Source organism: Convolutriloba macropyga, chromosome 2 (genome assembly GCF_964194025.1).
Source record: "Convolutriloba macropyga chromosome 2, txConMacr16.3, whole genome shotgun sequence".
Classification (NCBI taxonomy): domain Eukaryota; kingdom Metazoa; phylum Xenacoelomorpha; order Acoela; family Convolutidae; genus Convolutriloba; species Convolutriloba macropyga.
The window spans coordinates 14809994-14834321 of NC_134469.1; the positions used below are offsets into that span (position 1 = coordinate 14809994).

The 24328-nt window shown below is 37.3% G+C and overlaps 2 protein-coding genes across 2 annotated transcripts in view; both read left to right on the forward strand.

The window, feature by feature from the left end:
• The window catches only part of LOC142357020 (uncharacterized), a 210491-nt gene that overhangs the window by 149409 nt on the left and 36754 nt on the right, over window positions 1–24328 (forward strand). The gene's annotated exons all lie outside the window — the stretch shown is intronic.
• LOC142357010 (sodium/hydrogen exchanger 9B2-like) lies at window positions 4087–16837 on the forward strand. Its single transcript, XM_075408735.1, has 5 exons — window positions 4087–4598; window positions 12478–12705; window positions 13010–13198; window positions 15593–16151; window positions 16530–16837. Exons 1-5 carry the CDS (start codon window positions 4313–4315, stop codon window positions 16786–16788), a joined length of 1521 nt encoding a protein of 506 aa, XP_075264850.1. The 5' UTR covers window positions 4087–4312; the 3' UTR covers window positions 16789–16837.

Sequence of the window (24328 nt, forward strand, 5' to 3'; positions counted from 1 at the left end):
TTAAGGGTGTTATTTGAACAGGTCGGAAAGTCAATGGCTTGTCTGAACAGAGCTTCGTCAAAGATTTCGATGGTTTCGTTTTCTTCTCCGTTAGAGGTGCTTGCTGTTTTTCACTTTGGATCCGGGAAGTTCAGGTCGCTACAGATTATGGCCGGTTTTGACTTTGGAAGGGTTTTAAGGAGTTTTTTGAAACGGTTGATATTATATCGGTATGCAAACGAACAGATTATCACTTCAGATCTGGCTAGTTGAATTTTGCAGGCTAGGCATGAGTCGGGAAGATCTGCATTGATGTTCTCAGAGTTTAGAGAGCTTATTACTGCTATGAGGCTACCACTGTGGGCATTTTTATCTCCCAAGAAAGTACGGTTGCTTCGATATATGTTGTAGTCATTTAAAAGTAGTTCGGAGTCGCTGATCAGTTCGTTCAGCCAGGTTTCGCAAAGACATATGACAGTGTAGTCCGCTATTTGGACAGTTTTGGCAAGTTTTGCTCTTCAGTCGATGTTTATCAGACTTCGTGTGTTAAGTTGAAGAATGTTGAGGAAACCTAGTCATGTAGACTCGGTTTTCTCAGATTCTAGGTGAACTTTCTTCCCGTCATTGAACAGCTCCAAATTTCGAATTCGCAACTTCTCTCGAGCAAAGTCTTGGTCGAGAGGTTGACGTTTTGTTTTCAGAATGAGATTTTCCTTCACTGCATCTTCTCGCGAGAGAGCAGGCAGGAAATAAATGTTTCGGTTATTGAGATCTTCCCTGTGATCATGACTTCTTGCCAAGGTCAGGCGTGCTTGATGTTCGTTCGCTACCGTGACCAGAAGGGGTCTAGGTTTCTTTCGCTCGGGGTCGAATTTGCCAAGTCTTTTGAACTCCAGAACATGTGGCTCAGCTCCAATAGTAAGCAGTATTTCGTTCAGTTCAGAGTTCGTGGGGACAAAAGTTTCGGCTTTAGATTTTGATGGGTCTTTTTTAACCCCTGGATTCTAAACTTTGGTTGATATTGTGAAGTGACTTTTGGGCCTCCACATTTTGTGCTCCTTTGGGTTTAACCGCTCGTGGTTTTGTCTACGGCGACAACAGCAGCGTTTGTTTTCTTCACTTTGTCGCAAGTGGTCGTCATTGCTTCTCCAATGTTAGAATCGACTAAGTCCTTTTGTCGCTTTTTCATGTTCTTTAACTTTTCACTTACGTCAAGACTTTTCAGTTTCTCAGAAATACTTGCTAGCGCGCGTCCTCTGATTAAATTATCTCGCTCGTTGTTTTCTACGCAGGTGTAGCACAGTAGCATCGCATTCATTCCCAATTCTTTCATTCCATTTATAGCAGCAGGTGAGAGGGCGGTACATTCAGTGGTTAGATGCATGTGGGTGTTACAAGATACGCAGAAGTAAGTTTTTTCTTGTGCCGGTATGCCTCGCTTGCATGTGTTGCAGTTTCTACCCATGACGTGAGATCTTCTATTTAAGTTCTAGGTTCAATTTGATGGGTGCCAAGGAAATTAATCACTAGGTACTTACAAAAGAAAATTAGAACTGACGACTGGTGTGAAGTTTTAGATTGGTTTTGCTCAGTGCTAAGGAATTTAATCACTAGGACCTCACAGAACCAGCAACAACTTCCAAAATGGAGCACTAACTTATTACTTCTTTGCTTGCTCTTGCTTCTTTCTTCGTTGAGCTTGCGACGGGCCTTGTTGTTTCTTGATGATTGCTGTCAAGTTGCTGTCGTTTTTCTTGACGATAGAGAGGGTTTCAATTTCAAGGGCTGGTTTTTGATGGAGTTTTCGAGATTCGGTTATCGGCTGTCAATCCCTCTGTTTTCGTCTCGACAGGAGGTCACGAACGATGGTTAGGGTGGGGATTCCTGTTGCCCTTAGCTCCTTGTAAACGTTGGGAGCTCCCTCTCGTTCACAAAAGATTTTCCAACTACTTTTCAGTCGGAAATGGTGATGACTGTTTGTTATGTTCGGCAATCATATCAAATGAAACTGCAAATTTTCATCTACAACAAAATTTTGCCAATTCAAGTTTTTTCTTTCAAGTGACCTGATAAAGAATTAAATGCTAGCAAAACCGATTATTTTTGATTTTGTAAACCTTGTGATGAACGTCACAGTTTGTGCTTCATCTCACATAGTTATGAAGCCGATGTGAAAATTTTTGACGTCACACTGCTTTACACAAATGGACATTCTGTAAACGTTACCAACTATCAATCCATCTGTGTAAAAATTACGCTTCAAAAACTTTCAAAAGATTTTTGCATGCTCAAATATCTCTACATCTAGAGAAAAAACATCTTCTAACCCCACTGAGGGGTGGCTTTAAATCAAAATGTTCTATTCATGACGATATCTTTTTCGCAAGAGATGTTTTCAGGAAATCAAATCTCTCCTAAGAGATAATTAAATCTGTACTCTTAAACCACTCAGAAGCTTTGTTAAATTGGATTTTCACTGAAATTATTATCACTCATAGCAAAAATTGTTTATGACACATTTCAACGTGATCGTGTAAACGAAGTATAATCCCCAGCTCGAATAAGTCTACAAGAAGCGTTCCACGATTAACAGTGCTTGGTTGACTCTTTTTTAAAACTATGTCAACTGTTTGGCGAATACAATTGATGAAAGCAGCACATTATTTCAATATAAGGATGAGCGTTTTTTTTTTAATTTTTGGTTAATCAAATCAATTGAAAATGCAGAGTTGTATGTATAGAAAAGTCACATGATATTAATTTGAATGCTACCAAATCAGTTTATGTTTGTTCTTGCGAACCTATTGATGAACGTCACAGTTTATCGGAAACAATTCCAATGGACAACCGAAACAAAAATCGAAACAGCGCAAACAACTTGCAATTTTGCTAGTCTGTGATTTAAAATTTGAAAACCGAGCTCAAAACATTTTTATAAAAGATTGCACTAGTTATCAAAACAATCAAAACAAAAAAGAATCGGCTCCGTGCAACATCTGTAGAAGCTGTAAAATAACTCTTTATTAGATTTCATTGTTCTTTCTCAATTTGACATCAGTAGCCTTTTCTTCATTGGTATCAGAAAAAGCTTGTTACATTCTATGGAAAGGCAGATGAACCGGGGTCTGAAAACTCGTTGTCTATTCATATATGAATTGATCCTCTGAAAAGTGCTTATCGAAAAAGTTGACCAACGTGTTCAGGAAAAATCCTTACCCTAATTATTTGACTACATCGATGGTAACAAGAAAGCATTTGAGAAATGTTTTAGTCTCCCTGCTTCTAAATATCGCATAAATAATAGGTCTTAATCATATTTTTTTTTTACAAAATTAATGCGTTAGGGGGTGCAAATAAAATGCACCCACTAAGCCGGGAGAGGGCACAAACGGAAATGATCCAGTTTTTTACAGCAAAGTCGAAAGATTGTCTTCCAACATTTTATTGGCTGCACTTGGAAGGGTTTCGGTTTTATATAATGTATCATCACTAATTTCATCCACTGCGTTTTTTGTTAGTATCGGTAGAAACTTTCTTTCACTTTATTACACTTTCGATTTGAATAACCCATTGATTTATATTTCAAATTAAATTCAAATGATTCAGGTTAGCAGCACTATGAACTATTTTTGCAGACACTGAAAAGCTTACAACGAGAAAATCCAGATAGAAGAAAAAGAATAAGAAGAAAACTTTTATTTGAAACGGATAGAAATCCATTTCCTTCATAGAAAAAAATAGTACAAAAGGTTAAAGGCGTTTCAGGTTAGTCAGATTTCCGCAAGCTCAAACTGGCTCATGCCTCCTTAATTTAGAATAAGATCCTGGATTGTGAACACAACTATTTGAGTAAATTGAACAGATTTTACGTGGGACTCAAAATACAGCTGCTTATGGAAAACTAGTCAACTTCTGTCTGGATTTCCTCCGTAAATAAGCTTGTCAGATAATCCAGATCTATCAAACTTTTGATGCTTATGCGTCGATTGATATAAAAATCAAAAGAAACGGCCAAAGTTATGTCTTCTAAAATGGCTTCTAAAATAGGCAGTTTAGCATGTAAAGTTGCAAACAGGGGATGTTAATTTATCCCATGCCTGCTATTTTGAGTCAGTCTTATCGAAAATTGGAAGCTTGCTTAATAGAGATTTCATTTACTTAGTTTGAACTTTGTGTATTTTAAGTTAGTTATGCTTTGATCCTGAGTCATATCTGGCGCCTCAGATGCCAAGACTGTTCGCTAATGAGTAGATCTACTTACTTTGGGCCTGCCTAATGTTGATTATCTATCAAAGATAATACGCGATTGAGGTGCATATCGCTGGGCTCTCAAATGGAAGAATCTGCTACCACTGAGTCCAAAATAGAGGCCTCCAGTTTGGCAAACAGAGTCCAATCTTTTCTCTGCTCCAAACCATCCTTACGAAATGTGTGGTCAAGTTTCCTGATCCTGTTTTCTGCCTACTGTGTTCTCTGGTCGCTGACGGGAGATTTAATGCTGCCATGGAAAAGCTCGGGATACCTGTTTACGATATTCTTAATATACATCGTGGCAATCTTTCTATCAAAGCTAACGGCGCTGTTAAAGATGCCTGGGTTAGTGGGAATGCTGATTGCAGGTGAGGCAAAATTTGTGAAGATGTTAACTTGTACTTATTAGGAGTTCAAAGTTGAGTGAAGATTAATTATAAGTGCGTTGTTATATTTTACTCTCAGAAAGAAGCTATGATTTGTTTTTTAATCAAAAAGTTTAATTAGTTGACGTTTTTCATTATCGAGAGGCACATTTTCCTTAGCTCATACATGTTTTGCTCATCATAAAGCACCTCGAAATACTTAACATGAAGGCTCGCCTGATTCTGTGCGGAAATAATCGCTGTGGAAAGACTATTGGTGGCAGTAGCAATCTCTTTATAGTGACGGTAGCAATCTCTTTATAGTGGCAGTAGCGATCTCTATTAAAAACTCTAGTAGCTTTCTCGAAAAATACCTTCAGGTGCTACTCGAGAAAGATACTAGAATCGTTGTCCACCCTCCACTTGTAGTTCTCTAAACGTACCTTCAGGTGCACTTGGCGATAATTATAAGATCCCCTAGGCTCTTGTGTTTCTCTAAACGCACCTTCAGGTTGCAGTTTGTGAGAAATACGAGTGGCTCCCCTCTTAAGTTTAAACACCATCAATAAACCTCAAAACTGTTAACGGATAAAAAGCGAACTCAAATCTCGTAAGACCGGTAACATGACTCGCGACGACTGTTCCACTTGCGGCAAAAAGGTCAAGTGGCCAAGGTTCTCCTGCTGCTTCTGTAGGAAGATCAAGCACCTCACGACTGCCTGCGCTGAGTTGGATCAACCAAGCATCCAAGTCCTCGCCATACTGGATAATAACATTCTCCACATCTGCAACAGCTGCACCCGAAAGAAAAAAGAGTTTCTGAAAACCGACACCAGCAGTGACCCAAAGATTGACTCTCAACTGCAAGCCCTACAACAAATGGCATCACTCACGCAGAAAATTGAGGACTCTAACAATCAGGTATCTGATGTTAAGAAAGAAATGCGCAAGCTTAAAGAGGCTCAAAGCACTACCTTCCACAAAGCACTCGGAATTGTCACTCCTGGAAGGAGTGTGTCCGTTCCCGAGAAAGCCGACAAATCAACACTCGGAGTCATTATTCGAGTTATTCCTGAAGAACAGTGTAAGCCCATTGGCTGAATGAACACCGACCTTGCTAGGGTCAATGCATTTCTGGGTTTTCTGGACATCGAAGATCGAAAGCTTACTAAAGCAGTTCGGCTTGGAAAATACGACCCGGTTCGCAAGAGAAATCATCCCCTGTTGGTAAAAACTGCCTCTGACATCAGCAAAAACCTGATACTGAAATTGCGCACAAGTCAAAGTACTTCAGTACTGATGACGCCCCTGTCTTCATCAGTCCTGAACTGAATAGTGAGGAGTGCCTGAAAACGCCGTGAACTTCTCGACGACCTTAACAACTCCCTTACCGCAAAGGACCTACGTATTCGAAACCTGAGCCTTGAGATTCCGGAAAACTCCACCTGGAGACCTCTCGACAAAACTCGGTACTCCAAAAGTACTCAAAGCAGCGAAAACTGAACAGGGTTAGGAAAGACTCTCAACATTGTCAATCCTAACCTTTAAGGTAAGAAGTCTGTAGACCTTAAGCGCCTAATGTAATTTTTAAACTGTCTAAATTTTATCAGCCCAAAACTATTGTGCATTACTGAAACGTGGCTCACTTCCGACATTCCAAACTCAGCACTCTTCCTGTCTTCATATCCTACCTACAGAAGTGATCGTACAATTGATGTCTCACAAGACAAAACATGGTGGTGTGTTAATAGCAGTCCACTCCAGTGTATACCCTGAAATGCTGGACACAGATATCAGAAATCCCGATCATTGCGTGCTCAAACTCTTGACATCAACTCGATCTATCTTAGTTTGTTGTTTTTATAATGCTCCCGCTCCAAGTATCTATCATTGGGAACAAACTGAACCTTTTCTTCTGCTTCAGAAACTCCATTTAGTAGCCGAAACTCACTTGTGACAGCATCGTAATTACTGGCGATCTCAACTTCTCCAATACCAATGGGGCCAATGTCCTCTGAAAACGTTATGAAAGCAACTTCTTGGGAAAACTTATCGAACTGAAGCTGTCAAATTTCAGTAGTACTCAACTCGACGTTCTACTCTGCAACAAGCCCGACATCGTAATAAGTTCAAGTGTCGATCTCGACTTCTACCACAAATATTAAATAAGTAACAAGCCCTGCTCTGATCACAAGCTGAACACACATTCAATTTGCTACGAAAAAATGCAATGCAATTTCATCCGTGAAATATGCCTTTAAAAGAGCCGACTGGGACTCCCTAAACTCAGACATCAGAGAAAACCACTGCAGTCCTTAATATTGACCAATTGGTGAAACAATAGTACCAATGGCTGTGGCATAAAGTTGACAAATATGTCCGTAAGCTCACCTTCCACCGGGCTCTGTTACCTCCGTATATTAGTAGTTCAATCTCATACCTCATCAAAACCTGAAAACATTGAAGTTCAAAGCTGTAAACAACCTTCAGAAAGCCTCGAAAATCGAAAAGTTTGGGCACTGAAATTAACAACGATCTAACCGATTTTGAAAGTAGTGTCTTCAACAACCGAAAATTCAGTGGAATCCAAAAGTACTTGAAATGTATAAGAAAAAACTCCGTTCATCCCTCCTAGTATAAAGTTGAACGGCTGTGTTGCAACCGAAGATGTTAAAGCCGAGCTGTTCAATAAATACTTCACTAGCATGTGTGGTAGAAAAGACTCAACCAGAACTGAAATCGACGACTCTCTACTCAATTCTCTAAAGTGCACACCAGAAAAGGTAAGCTTAATACTGAGAAACCTCAACCCGAAGAAATCAATTGGTCCCGACAATATTGGCAATAACATTCTCAAAATGTGTCATGAAAGCCTGGGCAAATCTCAGGCACTAATCTTCCAAACCTGTATCAACAAATATACTTTCCCCACTTGTTAGAAAGTGTCTCAAATTACTCCCTTTATCAAAGAGTGGAACAAAGCCGACGTCAGCAATTACTGGCCAATTAGTCTGCTCTGTTGCTGCTCGAAAGTCTTCGAGAACGTCATCTTTGATGTAGTATACGAACACGTCAGAAAAGCACTTCATGAAAATCAGTTTGGCTTCAGAAAAAGGAGATCTGCTACCTTACAGCTCCTCTTCTTTCTGGACAAAATCTACGAAGACAATGATGCAATAGCGACTGATCACTTGGCTGTCATGTATCTAGACTTTGCTAATGCTTTTGATACTGCGGGACTCAAAAAACTTGCAACCTTCGGTATTGGTGGCAAACTTCTGAAACTCATAGACTCGGACCTCTCCGCACGGCCCCAATTTGGCAAAGTCATAACTGCTTATCGAGCACTCGCGTAGTTACAAGTGGTGTCCCTCAGGGCTCCATACTGGACCCGCTGCTGTTCCTGCTTTTCATTAACGATTTGCTCTTGTAATTGCAGGACATTTCGAGCTTTGGATATGGTGACGACTTTAAAGCAGTCGTCTCCGGTCAAAATGAACTGAACTTCGTAAAAGCAGAAATGGGAAAATGGCTTAATGAAAATCAAATGAAACCTAACATCGAGAAAACACACTTGCTCAACGTCAAAAGCGAATTAAGTGCCCGTCTTCTCGATAATTGCATTGAACCTTGCAAAGAGCAAAGAGACCTTGGTTTGATAGTAAGTTGCAACCTAAGCTGGAATTCCAACTGTCATCAAAGCTCAGCAAAAGCCATGAGTACCCTCTTCCAAATTAAGAGAAATCTTGTTGTAAATTGCTCTGTTAAAACAAAACTCGACGCATACACTGGTTACATCGTTCCAATTGTTACCTATGCCTCTCAAGCGTGGTGCGCAAACAGGCAAAACCTTCAGGAAGTGGAACATATCCAAAAAGCGGCAACCAAATGGATCTTGGCAACAAATGCAGCATACATAGACCGACTCCTAAAGCCTAATTTACTCCACCTCTGTCTTTACATCGAAATGCACGACTTACTTTTCTTACTGGCGCTCCTCAGAAACCAGTATGACGTAAGAATTAAATCTGAATCTGCTGAAACGACGCGACAAGCACAGAGAGGGGAATTCAAAGTTCTGAAAAGTCGACTCCGTAAAACTAACAACAACCAAAATTCGACGAACCAAAATACTGTTCAACTACGTCTTGCGAGTGTACAAGGACTACGGAACAATCCTGAACAAAACTACACTAAAAAGAATCTGCCTTCGTTTCTTTGAAAAATTCTTCAACGGAGACAACAAGCGTACATGGAAAATCATGTGCAGATGTGGACACTGTAATACACTCGATAAACGAAAACTAAATTAATTTGGATCTTGTAAGTATCTACTACTACTATTGTCGCAATGTTTTTCCGGGCACACACACTTGAAAAAAGTTTTAGGTAAATTTACCTGAACTGAGTCAGGAAATTGTAGGTTCCGGCAAATTTCAGGTGTAACAATACCTGAAACGCGCCGGAACTCTAGTTTAGGATTTTTTCACCTGAACTGTTTCAGGTGTATTTACCTGAAAAATAATTTAGGACGAATGATCACAAAAATGAGCTGGAAAAATCAGCACTTTATAATAAACACATGTGACGTTCTTGTCACGATAATATCATTTGTTTCCAATTTTCAGCTCCTTTTCTCCCTCATTAAGAACGTTTCTACTTTTTTTGAAGGAGACCGAGATGTTCAATAGCGTAAGATTTATGCAACTGCTCGTGTAGGCTCAGGTGTTTTTTTTGCGGTAAATTTACCTGAACTTCTTATAGTGTGAAAAATTAGTGTTTCAAATGACTGTAGGAAAATGTCAACTTTTTGTAAAAAATGACACCGAATGGAAAAGAAGAATTTAGTGTTTACCTAGAATTTCACTCTGCTCTTAATAGCCAGGGTTTATGTTTGGTCTTCATAATTATTGACAAACTGCGAAGTCATACTATTAATGTCTGCTTAATGGTACTGGATAGACTTCATAATTCATCCTGTATTTGCTTTTCACTGCGAGAGATTCAAAGCTTGAACAGATTCCCAGATGATTTGGCTGAATCTCGAAAACCATTTCCACGATGAGCAATACTAAAAAGAGTTCTATAGACGTGATGTATCTTCTCAAAACAGCTTGTTGTTTAGCGAAATTTTTGTTTTCACGGGCTGTTTTGTTTCAAAACTTCAACATTGAAACCGTCAGTCAACTACCAAAGAATAATTCACTCGCTTCCTTTGGGAAAGAGATATGTATAAAATTTACTGATTGTATCATTGAATTATCCATCCTCTAGGAATACAGTTATTTGTTAGAAGTTAATGGCAACTGCATGGTTGTGCGAAAGCAAATATTTACAAGTTCATCACGTCGAAATTCACATCTACCTAATCGCAGACGATTTTAGGGCAGGCTTAGATTTTGCTGTGCCAAAGGAATGGAAGAAATTGACCTTTGAGTTGATATCAATGACCTCTGTGAACTTCAGTTGTCAGCAGAAGTTCTTTTCATTCGCCGAACAATTTTGTATTAAAAAGTAATTAAGAAAACAACGTTCTCGTGCGAAGTATTTTTTCCATATTTTCATATTCTTGTCTCATGCAAACTTTTTGGAAAAAAGAATACATGCCGTCAAGATATACATGCTTAACTCTAGGGTACAAGGCTGTAGCATGCCGTGCAATTTTATTTTATTTCATTATTGTAACCAAAGACATTAACGAGACAATACTGGTAAATTTAATTTCGGAGAAAAGATCGCTCAGCTCTAGCTGACATCAATAACAATTTTTCTCAAAAGTTTTTGAGGTGAAAACATTTGTGAATAATATCTCGAAAAAGCAATATCTTTTAAATACGGCAAGTTTGAGGTGCCTTAAAAAATCTTTTATATGAACTTACTTCTGGCCATAGCATGTGGAGTTACAAAAAATGATCTACCTAAAAGATTTTAGTAACATCTAAGTTCATGACCTTGAGGAAAAAATGGTCAATTTTTTGGCTAAATGAAAAATTGACGAAATCCTTAATTTACGTTGTTTCCAAGAAAATCCTCACACCTAATTGTTGTGAACAGCAGTGATTCGCATCAATTGAAAAACTGCTAAGCAAATGTCGATTTTCAAATCAAGCATTTTAAAATATCAATTTTAAATTAGAGCAAAAATTCATAACCATTTTTATGTAGGCTTCTTATGTATTTCAAAGTTTTATTCTGTTATTTTGAAGCCAGTTAATCAATATACCTCCAAACCAAAAGTATCCTTTTAACGATCATTGGAAAAAGAAAAAAACAATTGAGAGGAAAAGCAACATCTTTTATTGTCGTACCTGACAAACTTTGAGTTAACGATTCTGTAAAAAGCCACTTTCTACGTCCAAATATTCAAAGAACCTCCCTCCGATATCGTGATTATCAACTTGCCTATTTAGATTCGCCCGACGTTAGTTGGTTTGTTTATCATTTTTAATTGCTCTCAAACGAAGTTTATAGCAAGTCATGTGGGCTTTTTTATGCGATTTTTCGGCTGATCGGTTTTTCGTCTGACCCATTTGACGTTTCATCCTCAAAAACGGTATAACATTAGGGCATTACGTTCTCCTAAGCCTTGATGTAATTTAAGAATGCGGTTCACGAAAACTGTTTTGAGGAGAGAATTTCATGGTGCGAAGGGAGATTCTTAATCGTAAGCGTTTGACCCCCTCAGTTACCACCCCGCCATCAGCCCCTATTACCCCCTCAACCATCCTATTGTCCACCCCCCACGCCTTCATTTGAATATCCTCTGATCTAGCCTTCGCGGGCCTACCCACATTGCTTGGCCCCTCCCTCCCTTCAACGCTGCCCCCCCCCCCCCCCGTACTCCGGTCACCCCCCTAATGCTAGCATCCCTTAGCCGCAGCTGGCTACCGAAGCCAACAGCTCGCCGGTCGTCTGAGAGCAGTTTAAAGGTTTTGTTAGTTGACTCACACAGGCCACTGCTGACTAAATTTATCGAATTTAGGAAGAAAGGTTATTAGAGAATTAATCAAATTTTTAATCCAGCAACAATGTGAAACCCGTGTTATTAGAAACATAACATTTTATGAGCTGACATTTTTCTTAACAGGAAAAACCAATAACATGAAAATTACAATGAAAAAAAATTGCACCCTTCTCCCAGAAATTAGACAATTGTACAAACAAAAAGAACCCAGATCGGATCATAATATTTTTATTTCTTAAACTATCGAAAAAGCAGAGAGATGATTTTAAGATGCAGCAAATTAATCCAGAATTGACGAAATGAACGCATGTCAATGCGCCGTCAACTTCTTTTTAAAAAATTGAACAACTTTGAGATTTCATTGAAAATATAGAGATATCGTTGAAAATAGATAGAATCGTGCTCGAAATTTAAGCCATAATTGACCAATAAGAGGGCCTTATTTGTGGTATCTTTTTTCTAAAACATCAACTTTTTTTTCATAAATGATATCCATATGCAGATAGCATTTAATTAAGTGTGTATGCACTGAAAAAGCATTCGAAATCTGTTTGAAATGAGCAAAATTCTGTAGGACGGGGTCAAAATCTTTTGAAATAACAAAATTTAGTCAAAATAGATGCTCGTGAAATTCCTCTATTTAATCCAATTCTACGCTCAAGAGAGCTTCAAAATGATACCAAACTTATCGGCGTGAGACGCTCTCAGGAAAAGTAGAGAAATTTATCAACAATAAATGAGGATAAGATAATTTTCTCGCCTGTTTTCTCAATTATGGGGACAAGTACAATTACACTACTGCAAATGTTTTAAAATGGGTATCAGCCTTACATAGATTTTATAGTATTTTTTTGACACGTATTTGTCATAAACTCATTCTAGTTGAGGAAAATCAGTAAGTGCTGTCTGATTATGTAGGCATCATAGTGCGACAGCTGCCAGTTCCTGTAATTGAGAGTGACAGTGCTGCTGTGGTCTCTAGCAGTCTCCGCAACTCAGCATTCGCAGTCATCCTAATTAGGGCTGGACTGAGTTTGGATCTGGCTTCCATTCTGCGTCTCAAGAGGACTGTATTCATGCTGGCACTCATTCCAGGATGTGTTGTGGAAGCCTCTGTTGTTGCAATTGCTTCCTATCTTCTTCTGGGTTTGTCTACATATTGTACCCAAATGAGTTTTGGAATAAACCCCATTCATGATTTTTTCTTAGAACCTATTTGAGTTTGAATCGCATTATGTTCCATTCCATTCTCTGACAATGATAAGATTAACGAAGTGCTGTTTAAGATATTTACCAAAATTTTAATGCTCAAAAAGTGTCTGACTTTAATTTTTATGGCAGCGGTACATTGCTCTGCGCAAAAGGATAGTTAGTGTGAATGATGATAGCACTAATTGCAACAAGATGTTGATCGAAATTTTAATGATGCTTGTTCTCGTTTGTTTAATAGGCTTCAGTCTAATTTGGGGTTTCATTCTGGGCTTTGTGCTGGCTGCTGTGTCACCCGCTGTGGTAGTGCCATCACTCATAGCACTGCAGGAGAAGGGTCTGGGTGTTGAACAGGGCATACCCTCTCTAGTGATTGCAGCTGCCAGTCTGGACGACATCTTTGCGATACTTGGATTCTCACTTGCTTTGGGTTGGTTGGTTCAATTAATGCGAAATGCGCTTTTATTTGCTGAAATGAAAGCTATCCTTAAATTGTTAATTGCTCTCAAACGATACGACTTTCTCTACTCGAAGAGGAGTATTGGTTTTTCTGTTTAGTCAATGAAAATTCTTTGAATTGTACGTCAGGACTTGTCCTGCTATGTTTTTTTCTTTCGTCGTCATGATTTTTGTTACAACCATATGACGTCACAGCCACTTTTTGTTCATTCGTTCATGCAATTTCAACTGAATTGCATATGTGACGTCATTTTTCGCTCTTAGTGGAGCGAGGTTTTTTGTTCACGTGCTTGATTAAATTTTTGGTCACACTTGACTTACCTCACTCTCAAAAATGACTTCCTCACTTTAAAATTGACTTTTATTTACTTTAATTCAAAGAGATAAGGTCAAATGGGTGTATGTCACTCTAAATGAAGGTTATTTGAGATCAGCTAATAGAGGCAGCAATAATTTATACAGATTTTTAATCAAAATATAACAGATCAGCCTTCAAATGAAAAGAAGAATTTTTTTGGTCTGTCTTTTTTACTGTTTTTTTTTAGACTGCCGATCTACGAATCTATTGCGGCTATTTTCTGGCAATCTGCCAGCTATGTTTTATAGAATTGTACGCATGATTGCCCGATTATTGCAGTTTTTTGTCCAATGTTTGTGGAATTAACTACTAGAAAAAGTCTTTTCGTGCAGTGTCAGGAATCTTGTTCTTCTTTTACTAATAATTGAATATTTTGTGGCGTGCAGTGTCTAGAATTGTGAAATTTTTTTTTCATGAGTGCAATTTTGAAATGTTTTTTGAGCAGATTATTACAAAACATATATTGTTCCTTATCTTTGAACCATGTTTCTACATTTTGATCTCTGCAGGAGAATATCTTTTTATATTCAAGCTAAATAAGGAGATGTAATTATTTTTCTAATTCATTTTTTTACAATTTGATTTTTAACTTTCTTAAATCAAGAACTTGTCCTGTTTTATGTGTTTTTGTTTCTGCCCTCATTCTCCGCATTCTAGCATGTATCGGTATTTCATTTTCCTGAGACCTATAGTTCTAATCAGCTCTGCTTTTATCAGTTGTTAAAAAAGTAACGATTTTAACCTTTTTCTTACATTTTTATTTCGTTTGCAATTGAAATCACTTGACATAGTGCGGCACTGAGAATTTGCTTGAAATTATTGACTTTGACTGATGATTACTTTCAACGATTTTTATTGGGGTGTTAGCTTAAAGGATTTTAAAGTTTTTTTGCCTGTGAATTGTATTCTGAATCTTCTGTCTTTTTGTTTATTAATTGAAGGTTTTTCAACTATTTTGCTGATTTTTAGTCTTAATGCGATTTTGGTCCATTTTATCGTTTTGCAGAATATATTGGTAATCGAATTAAAGCCTCATGCTTGTAGGCTCTGTTTACTATATATAAAGTATGCAAGTTTCTTTTTTTTGCTACAAAGTTGTCTCTTTCTATGCAATTTGATAAAAAAATTTGAGAAATTTTACACAATTTTGTTCTCTTTTTTTTCTTTCATTCAGAAATAGAGATGGCTTTGAGTTCATTAAGGCTTGGCTGATATTTTGTTGGATAATTGGTTTTCATTGCATGAAACAACGGTTTTCGTTTGTATGTGTACTTGTATTAAATAAGAAATAAATTGAGCTTCCCTAATTTTTCATATTAGCTTTTCTGATGAGTTTTCTTTTGTTCTTTGACTTAAGACTGTTGTTTTTTCTGCAGTGATGCGTTTTGCAATGAGATATTAACTATTTGAATAGCCAGTTTTTTGAGAGGATACGACTTCGAGTCCTTTCCGGAATTCGTCTGGCTATGTTGTCTTGCGGTTCTTAGAGCTTGACCCCCCCCCCCCCCCACTTCACCTCCCAATCTTCACCCCCTGCACATCCTTCAGGGCGTAAGGGCCCCGTGCAGCCAAAGAACCCCGCCACTGTTGCCTCCCCCCATCAGCCCCTTCCCGGTGCACCCCCGCTGCGCTCACCTCACGCCCCTTCAATTAAGCTAAGCTAGCCTCACTTAACCGTGGCGACCTACTGAAGAAGCCAACCGCTCGCCTGTTGTTTGAGAGTAATTCGCCGACGTTAGTCGGGTATGTTTGAAGTTTATTTTCATGAAAATGGCCATATTGTCACGAGCGAGAACAAGCTTAATCGCGCAGTCATGTTAGAATTGTTTACTGATCATCAAAATTACTAAATAGAGCTAACTATTCCCGATTCCTGACGAAAATGTTGGCGTCGTAGTTTTGCAACCGTAATTGACAGGGTCTATTGTGAAAATTAACCGGAAAAATACTCAATTGCGCTCATTTTGATAATCAAGATCTATGTTCGAGTGATTTTCAACTGTTTAGACATCTGTATGGCAACTGGGGACTCCTCATCGTACATCATGCTGGTGGTCGAGTTAGTAGCTGGTGTTGTAGTAGGCGTCTTTCTCGGATTCCTTGTCCTCTTTCTACCTCCTTCAAAAGGGACCAATTCTATCAGTGTCAAACCTTTCTTTATTACGATTCTTCTCATCTGCATTGCCTTCGTGCTTGGTGCTTCGCGACTCGACGCTCGAGGTGCTGGACCCTTATCATGTCTTATATTTGCTGTGATCATTGGCAGAAAAGACTCAAAAACGAGCGAAGTTATGGAATCATGGTTTAAGCAGCTCTGGCTCTTACTGATGCCGTTTCTCTTTGGTCTGATTGGCTACGAAGTAGATATTGTAGTGGTTATGAATACCCGTGCGTTGCTGTGTGTGTTAGTGATTGCAATTGGTCTGGTCTTCCGTGTAGTTGCAAGCTATTTGTGTACTTTCGGGACGGAGCTTAATTGGAAAGAGATGCTGTTCGTGGCAATTGCATGGAGTCCCAAAGCTACCGTCCAGGCGGCCATTGGATCTGTGCCACTTGATTACGTCATGTATGTCCAATACTTTTTTTATCTAAACAATTCTAATTTTGGCAGCTATTCCAAGCATAAGCTGCAGAGTTAACGACTTCAATCATTTACTTCCATTCTTCTAATAAGCATTGCAGTTTCGCTTAGCACTTTCAGTCACACAGTGAAAACAGAATTGATTTTTGGTGACTAGCTTACTTGCAATTGAGTATCCTGCTTGAGCATGTTTTTTTTGCAAAGGTTGCGTAGCGCGGCGCGGTAATTGTGAGTTATGGCTTTGTACACCGTTCGTAAATGCTGAGTTGAAACAACAAATGAATTAACTTCAATCACTGTTTTAAATTGAATAACTTTATCGGGAATGCGTGATTAGAATTGTTTAGAACAAGTTTGTTTTAGATCACATAACGTAGACACTGCCAACTTTGAGAAGTTTGCAAGAGATGTTCTGACTTCGGCTGTGCTGGCTATCCTGATAACTGCGCCCCTGGGTGCTATTGCAATTCAGATCTCAGGGCTCAAGCTACTTAGCAGCAGTAGTTCCAATAAAACAGAACCTCAACTGGAGGATAAAGCTGACAATTTAAAGATTCCCGAAAGTGTGCAAAGTGACAGAAAAGACTCTGAAGTAGCAGATGATCAAACAACTAACGTTTAAATTTTTTGAAGTTACTCAATTCTGATAATAATTAATTTGATTTGATTTACCCGCTTTTTATAGATGTGTCCCATGATGACGTCTATATTGACATGGCGCGGAACGTTTTTGACTAAGCAATGTGTTCTAGAAAAATTGTAACTACTTCTGCCTTTGGAAAAACCCAACAGTAACTTAAACGACTGAAATAGGCAAGAAATCACTATTACCTTGTAACTTCATTGATGGGGAGTCGAGATTTCTAATAGATGTCATCACGGGAGACTTTTAGCCGAGATTGAATTAATTCAAGCTTTATTTTGTACGCATTGTAAATTTAGCTTTGCTTACTACTGTTTTGTGATGCGAAGCTTCATTAAGAGAGTCTTAACACTTTCAAGCACTATTTAAGTTTGTATTAAGTTGCCTGTTAGGTTTGTATTAAGTTTGTACTACCTGAGCAAAGTTAGCTCAGGGTATGTGAAATAAAGCAATGTGGCCCGATAACGAAGGTGAAGATCAGTTCTTAAAAAATTACACTTCGGGAATTGATATTCCTCGTTGTTCCTTTACTCATTTGCTGTAGTCAAATGAAAAACCAAAATATTTAACAGTTGATAAAGCGCATGATGAAAAAGTTAAATTGTTTCTTTGAAATATCTTTGAAAAATCAAATGAAATGGTTCGAAGTTGAGAATCCAGGCATTCCCTTGCTCTTGAACAATAATTATTTGTTACTTTTCGGCCGATTCGTTAATTTGGGTTTAGAGACTGTACATATATCAGGGGTAACAGTTGTGAAATTGGACCAGTACCGGATGCGAACCAGCATCTTTTGTTTGAATGCATATTGTGCTAGTGATTACAGAAACCAATCTTCAACTTGGGTTTATCTTACAACCTCTTCTCTTGTTCGCCATCATTACTAAAGGCTTATCTTTCTAGCTAAGTTTAACTTGAATAAGTAGAGCGTCTTCTCAAATTCTTATATTGGGCCATGATTTCATTGGTTGGTTTTTTTCATTTTTGCCAAGTTCATTTTTGTAACATAGATTTTAATTGCTCTCAAAGTTTGTATTTTTTTGTACTACCGACATTGCGTCTGACCATTCCACTTTTCGTCCTCAAAAATCGAATGAAAACGTAACGTCTTTTATACGGAAGACATTAAGTCGGTGAGTAGTTCTCTCCTACGCGTTACTAGTCTCTAAGTATGCGATTCACCGAAACTGTTTAACAGACATATTCATGGTCTCAAGGGGTTTAGAGATTCACCCCACTCCCTCCTCCCTCCCCCCCCCCCCCCCCCCAAAAAAAAAAAACCCGGCTCAGCAACTTCACGTTATTGCAACCGTAACCTGGCCTGCTCGCCCCCAACCCGCGCTCATCAACCACCCCTCCACAATGCTGATTTCCCAATTTTCACTATGGCGTTTATTGGTTTTTAATTGTCGTCTTATATTGGTCTGACGTTTCAAAATTAAGTTCTCTTTGCCCAAATATGTGCAATATAAAAATGTCAGTTTAGATAATCTTGAAGCGTTTGAAGTTTGAATCTCTGCTGTTTAGTTGTGAGGGGGAGGGGTAAAAACAATGGTGCAAAAGGTCTTATGAATCTGTTTTTTATTAACAGAAAGCAATTGAAAGCAGAAATTTTAATGGAATCTTCCATTAAAATTTCTGCTTTCAATTGCTTTCTGTTATGTAAATTGGTGCACTGTTTTGAATGAAATTTTGCACTGCATAATGTTCAGACCCCAAAGTTAAACTATATGTCCTTATGTAACTAAAGAAGCGCATAGAAAAGTCAGTTCTTAAATGGTAGAAGGACAGTTTATTATCAAGAACAAGGACAATGTAATATTGAAACATTAAAATCAACACTCTGACCTATTTGCCCCAATACATAGTTTTCAGACAATGTAATGTTCTCTTGATCAAAACGCCGTCAATAATGTCAGATTTATGTCAAAGTTAGATGCAATTGCGAAGAATTGGAACAAGATGTTCTAGCCCTGCGGCGGTCATCGCTAAAATGAAAATTTGTTTTAAAGAATTTAACAAGGAGGATCGGTAATATGCGTTCGCACATAAAGCTCCGACCCCGCACATCTACAATTTTCAAATAATTGTCTACCAAATGAGATTAAAAAAGTTAACATATCAACATATCGTTCAACAAACTACAAAAAAATAAAACAATCTGCTCTAGAGGGCCTATGAGACCTGTGGCTACCATAATATGACTACCAGAAAAGACGGCAATAAAAATCATTTAGTTACAAATATTAATTACGACCAAAACTCCTTGTCCATTTTTTGAAAACCACTAATAACCAAATAAAAATGGCATCAGATAAAATGTATACTAAGAAGATTAACCGGTACTTTTTTGGAACAAAATAAGGGACTTTTCCTCAATGCGTTTATTAAAACATTGCTTTTTTAAAAAAAAGAGTTAAATTCGAACTGATTAGAAACAATACGCATCAAATGAAATCATAGAGAGTCTTTTATACCTCAATAGCGAGCAACTGAGGCCTTTCTTTATCCAGGATATGTCTTTCGACTATAAAAAGAACGACAAAAACAGGCAAAAACGAAAAATTTGTACAACAAATTATGCACGAAAACGATGTCCCCAATCAATTAAAAATTAAGCTGATCACTAAAAACAATAAAAATCTTCGTTTGCATTTTTTGCAGGTGACATAATTTGTAAATCAAATGACGCCTATTATTGTGATACGGTGAAAAGAAAACAAAAACCTACAAAAAAGGGGTAAATATGCAAAAATCATAAAAATTGGTTTTATGAAATTTGGTTGTTCCAAGAAGAAAGACCATTTGAGGAAAATAAAACCGTTATGAAATGCAAATTGTTTTTCAATAGAGAAATAATGTGAATTGTATATAGAGATGCTTAGCTACAATTTAACGGAAATAAATTTGGCAGATCTCAAAAATCTCTCTTTTTTGTTAAAAACAAATATTTTCAAAACTTATGGCCATTAAAAAATTTCGACTAAAAGAGTAAACAGTGTTTCTTGCAAATACTCGGAAAACTGATTGCGACTGTTATTAATGAGACTAAATCATAATACTATAACATAACATTAAATACAAGCTGAACTAATAAGTTTCACAAACAACTTTACGAAACCACAGTTTTGAAGCCATTAAATTTATAAGATAATTACCGCGAGAATATAACATCTCTAATTGCGTCTCCTTTGATCATCATGACGTCTTTTTGTAAAACAACTATCACGAAATGACCACAAAAACTGAAAAGTATCTTAACTTCACAAAATTTTTCTGAAAGAATTTGTCTAAGCCCTGAAGACATCATTTATAACGTTTAAACAACAGAAAAATTATTGTTTGATTGTACAAAACATTAAAAAGAGCTCTCTCTAAATAATGAGGCTAATTTACGAAAATGATACAACATTGTAAAATACGAAAAAAACGCAAACAAGAAAAAATGGATAAGTTGAAGAATACTATCACTTTTTTAGAAATTTAATTCGAAAGTCAAAACAACCATAAGCTATTTACCGATAACAGTGATTAAATCATTTGTTTATTTATAGTTGGCCACTGAGACTTTTAATTACACAATATTTGGCATATGACAACAAAAATTAACAACAAATAAAGGGCAAAAATAAAAAACTCTACCAATTTCTGCTAGAGAACGGTGTGGCAGCCCTTCAAACCATATGTTATGAAAATAAAATATATGCTCAGTTTCAAATGCCTTAGAGTTTTTTCAGTTAGATTGTCAAATAATGTGACACTTTACAAAAGAAACAAAACAACAGCAAAAATGGGCAATTATGCACAAAAATCAGAAAATTTTGTATGAAATCTCATAGTACCAAAAGCAAGAAAACCTTCTGTTCAAACAATCGGCCACAATATTAATTTGTATTCTACAGGGATGAAAAGTTGACCTTTACTTACAGAGAATAAACAAAATGTTGACTAAAATAATATAAAAAATTGACAAGTTCAAAAAATCACAGAAATTTCCGTAAAACAAATACAATCAATAACATAAGAGACATTAGGTAACAACCGAATGAATATTAAAGGTTAACTTGCACCTCTTGGGGAAGAAATTTAGATCTTTGAGTGGTTAAACTTAAAAATCAGACTGCCAAAAGAATAACAATTGAAGGCAAAATACAAGAATTCAGTTGAACTTTACTAAAACTCTTCCTCAAAGCCATAAAAACCCTTGGTTCTCTGAAAACAAACTGTATCTACATTCAGCCTCAAATTTACGTCAATTGTAGTTGTCATTGACGGAGCCAAGAATTAGAAATTTGTTCAGTAATAAACATAAAAAAAGCAAATTATTTTGAAAAAGGTAGCATCAAAATAAAAACCAAAAAGTGTCTGATTCTAAGAATAAATGATATTTTCGAACTTTTAAAATATCACTGATTAACGACGAATTTACACTGTTTAGTAGCACAATTTGTTTGATTGAACACAATTTGCTGAATATGATGATTAAAAACAACTATCTATCCAAACTTTCTGAAACTTTATAAATGAATATATCACTAGACATCAATTATTTTAATGAACATACATTATTGTCAAATGTATAGCTGTGAAATGTATAGCTGTGAAAGATTCTATGGAAATTTACCAGGGTTGGCGTTTAGCAAAACCCTGAGCTGAGAACTATTATGAAATTTAAAGAAAGCTCCAACAATATCGCTGAACAATTAAAGACGCTGATGGATTTTTTTTAAAAAAATTAGTTGAAACCAGCGAACAACCATAGGGTTAATAACACTCAGGGCAATTTTTTTCAATAGAGGGTTGTAAATATTTAATTACATAGAAAAGTTTTTGAAATTAATATTGATCTCGCTTAGTATTGTGCGTTGCACAGAAAGTTCCAATTTTAACCTTCGATACAGTGATTTAGGAATGGAAAGTTAAATTTAAGCGTTTTTCGGAAAAGAACCAAACTAATAGGGACCTTGAATTATTCCCAACACAAGAGCGAATTCTGTTTTTGCGAATCACAAAAGCGAATTTGAAATTGTGCAAAGATAATAAAGGTGAAGAAATTTAAACTGATGAGAATGGTTGAACAAGTAAGTATTGACTCTGATAAAGATTATATCATAGACTGAACACCAAAATTCTCAACCACGTAAAATTGGATTAGAAACCCAAATTAGGGGCCTAGTATATCAAAGTCATGAATGACCTTCTGAAACCTTTTCCCAAAAAGATGTTTTTCGCACAAAGATTCGGAATATTTGGTAAAAATAGGACTAATTTATCATAACTAAACACAGATAAGCAGTATATATACGGCACAATTTCAGCCAATTTTTGTAACCAAAAGCAGTCTGAAAATAATTATATTGTCGTGATAATCCGAATTGCGGAGTAAATTTTATTAGACGAGTGAGTTAACAGATCTCTGTCGCGGTACTGAAAATGGTAATAATTGTTTGAACTAGTATACTCTGGTAACTATACTTTTCGTTAACTTAACTTAGCAAATTTTCCAGTATTTTCTTTTTTTAGACCTTTTCTTATAACTTAGTAGAGCTTAAACTGGTACCTCTTAGGTATTTGCTAAACGATTCGATTTTTGACACTCATACGCATTTGTAACTGGTTGTTCTGAAGTAACAATAGCCCTGTAATAATTAAGATTGGGTAAAACTTAATCGTTTCTTTCGGTTTTCTGTTAATCAACAGTGTAATTGTAAAACTTTAGTAGCTTCACAATACATCTCTAAGGATTTGAAATCATACTCAATCTAGCTTCAATTTATTGGATTTAAATAAGTTTGGTGACTAGTAAAGTAGTGATCAACCAATCAATAATTAGGTTAAGTTAAGTTAACGAACTGGAGGACAGCATCGAATCCCGGACAACATCAAGAGGATTGGTTTCTGAGAGTATTAATCGGCCAAGCTCCTTCTAGGAGACCGCATAGTGAAGCCACTCTGAGGGTAGGCCTGCCTGCTCGTAGAAGACATGGCAAATTAAGACAACCCGTGTAGTATGGAATGGTGAACCAAGTAGACAATTAAAACGGTCTGCAGTAACCTGAAGTACCTGATAGGCCATGTCTTAACGTTCTATCAAGTTGGTTAATACTCGTCTGGTTGGGTTGTGGAGGGAACACTGACGAGCTCTTCACGTCATCTACTATTTTGTTTTAAGTATATTGGTTGATCGATTAATTAGAAAGTGAATTGAGGACCTGGTATAATTCTCAATCTTAGACTCACCAATTTATTTCATTTGGTAAAACATTTCTTAGAAGCTAAAATATCATGTAACATAGTAAGGCCTTACAAACTTATTCTAATATCATCATTATTATTGGCAATTGACTATAATTCTATAGCGCCTGAAAATACTTCCTTTAGGGCTTGAACGGAGGGCCTGGTATAACCCTTTAGTCTAGTTAAGTGTAGTAGGTTTGTGAAGTTACTGTCCAGTCCAGTAGTTTTCTCTAAAGATAGATTCTAGCAACAATTGTGGAATTGTGAATAGGGTAAAACCTCCACCCTAAATATTCAGATTCTATATTGGCGACCACAGAGGGATTCTTCTGAATAGAAGATAGTTTCATTGACCTTTCACTCTTGGAGAACTAGGTTTCCCGTACACTTTTTTTGAAATTGGCTATTCACCATCGGAATCAAAAAGGATTCCGAGGGTGAAAAATAAATCAAAAGACAGGAAGCTACCTGGACAAAGAGCAGAGATGTCAGATGCCACCTCCAAAATCCCGCCAGCCTTCCAGCGGATGGGAGAGTGCTTGATAAGCTGGGCAGACAGGGCAGTAAAAGTTTGCCTGAAAACGGACCCAAACATCAGCACTCCAGAACTGGATCGCCTCGTTAGCTGGTTGTTTTTGGAGGGACTTAGAGACGAACAACTCAGGCAACATCTGAGAGAGATGGCTTATATCGGATTATCTGTAACCCTAGGCAAAGCTATGGATTTGACTATGAAGCAAGCCCAAGACGACTCGCACAAATGGAGCACTGCGGCCATTTTCCATCTTACTCGAAACAGGCCTCAAGATGCTGGAAGCTGCGATGACTTAGGCGCGACCCAGCACATAGATGAGAGCGTCAGCAGTACGGATCTTTTCCGAATGCTAGAGCTACTCCTCAAAGAACAACAACAGCTTCGACCGGACATGCACTGGTTGCTTCAAGGGAACCAGAATCTAATTGAACAACAGCCATCAACCGCAAGAAAAATAGTGCGCTGCAGCAAGTGCAAGCAAATCGGCCACTATAGTAGAGGTTGCGCCCAAGCTACATTGCGAAGTTGAGACCAGAGCAAAAGAATTGGAAAACCACGACGTTCAGTTACTCATAGAAACTTTCTAAAATGCAACATAAAATAGACTGCCTGAAATTTGTTGTTCGGAGCTGGTTGAAGATCTAGTCAATCAATTGTCGTTTTGTTTTAATTCATTTTAGTTATTGCTCTTACATTTATTCAAAATAACCGAAAGTTTTTTATTTTGTCATTTTTTTGAAAGATTTT

Bases quoted from the DNA above. Each gene is read 5' to 3' on its own strand.
- LOC142357010 (XM_075408735.1), top strand. From the start codon at position 4,313: ATGGAAGAATCTGCTACCACTGAGTCCAAAATAGAGGCCTCCAGTTTG. The intron at 4,599-12,477 runs GTGAGGCAAAAT...CTGATTATGTAG, and splicing joins AGTGGGAATGCTGATTGCAG to GCATCATAGTGCGACAGCTG. The intron at 12,706-13,009 runs GTTTGTCTACAT...TTTGTTTAATAG, and splicing joins TGCTTCCTATCTTCTTCTGG to GCTTCAGTCTAATTTGGGGT.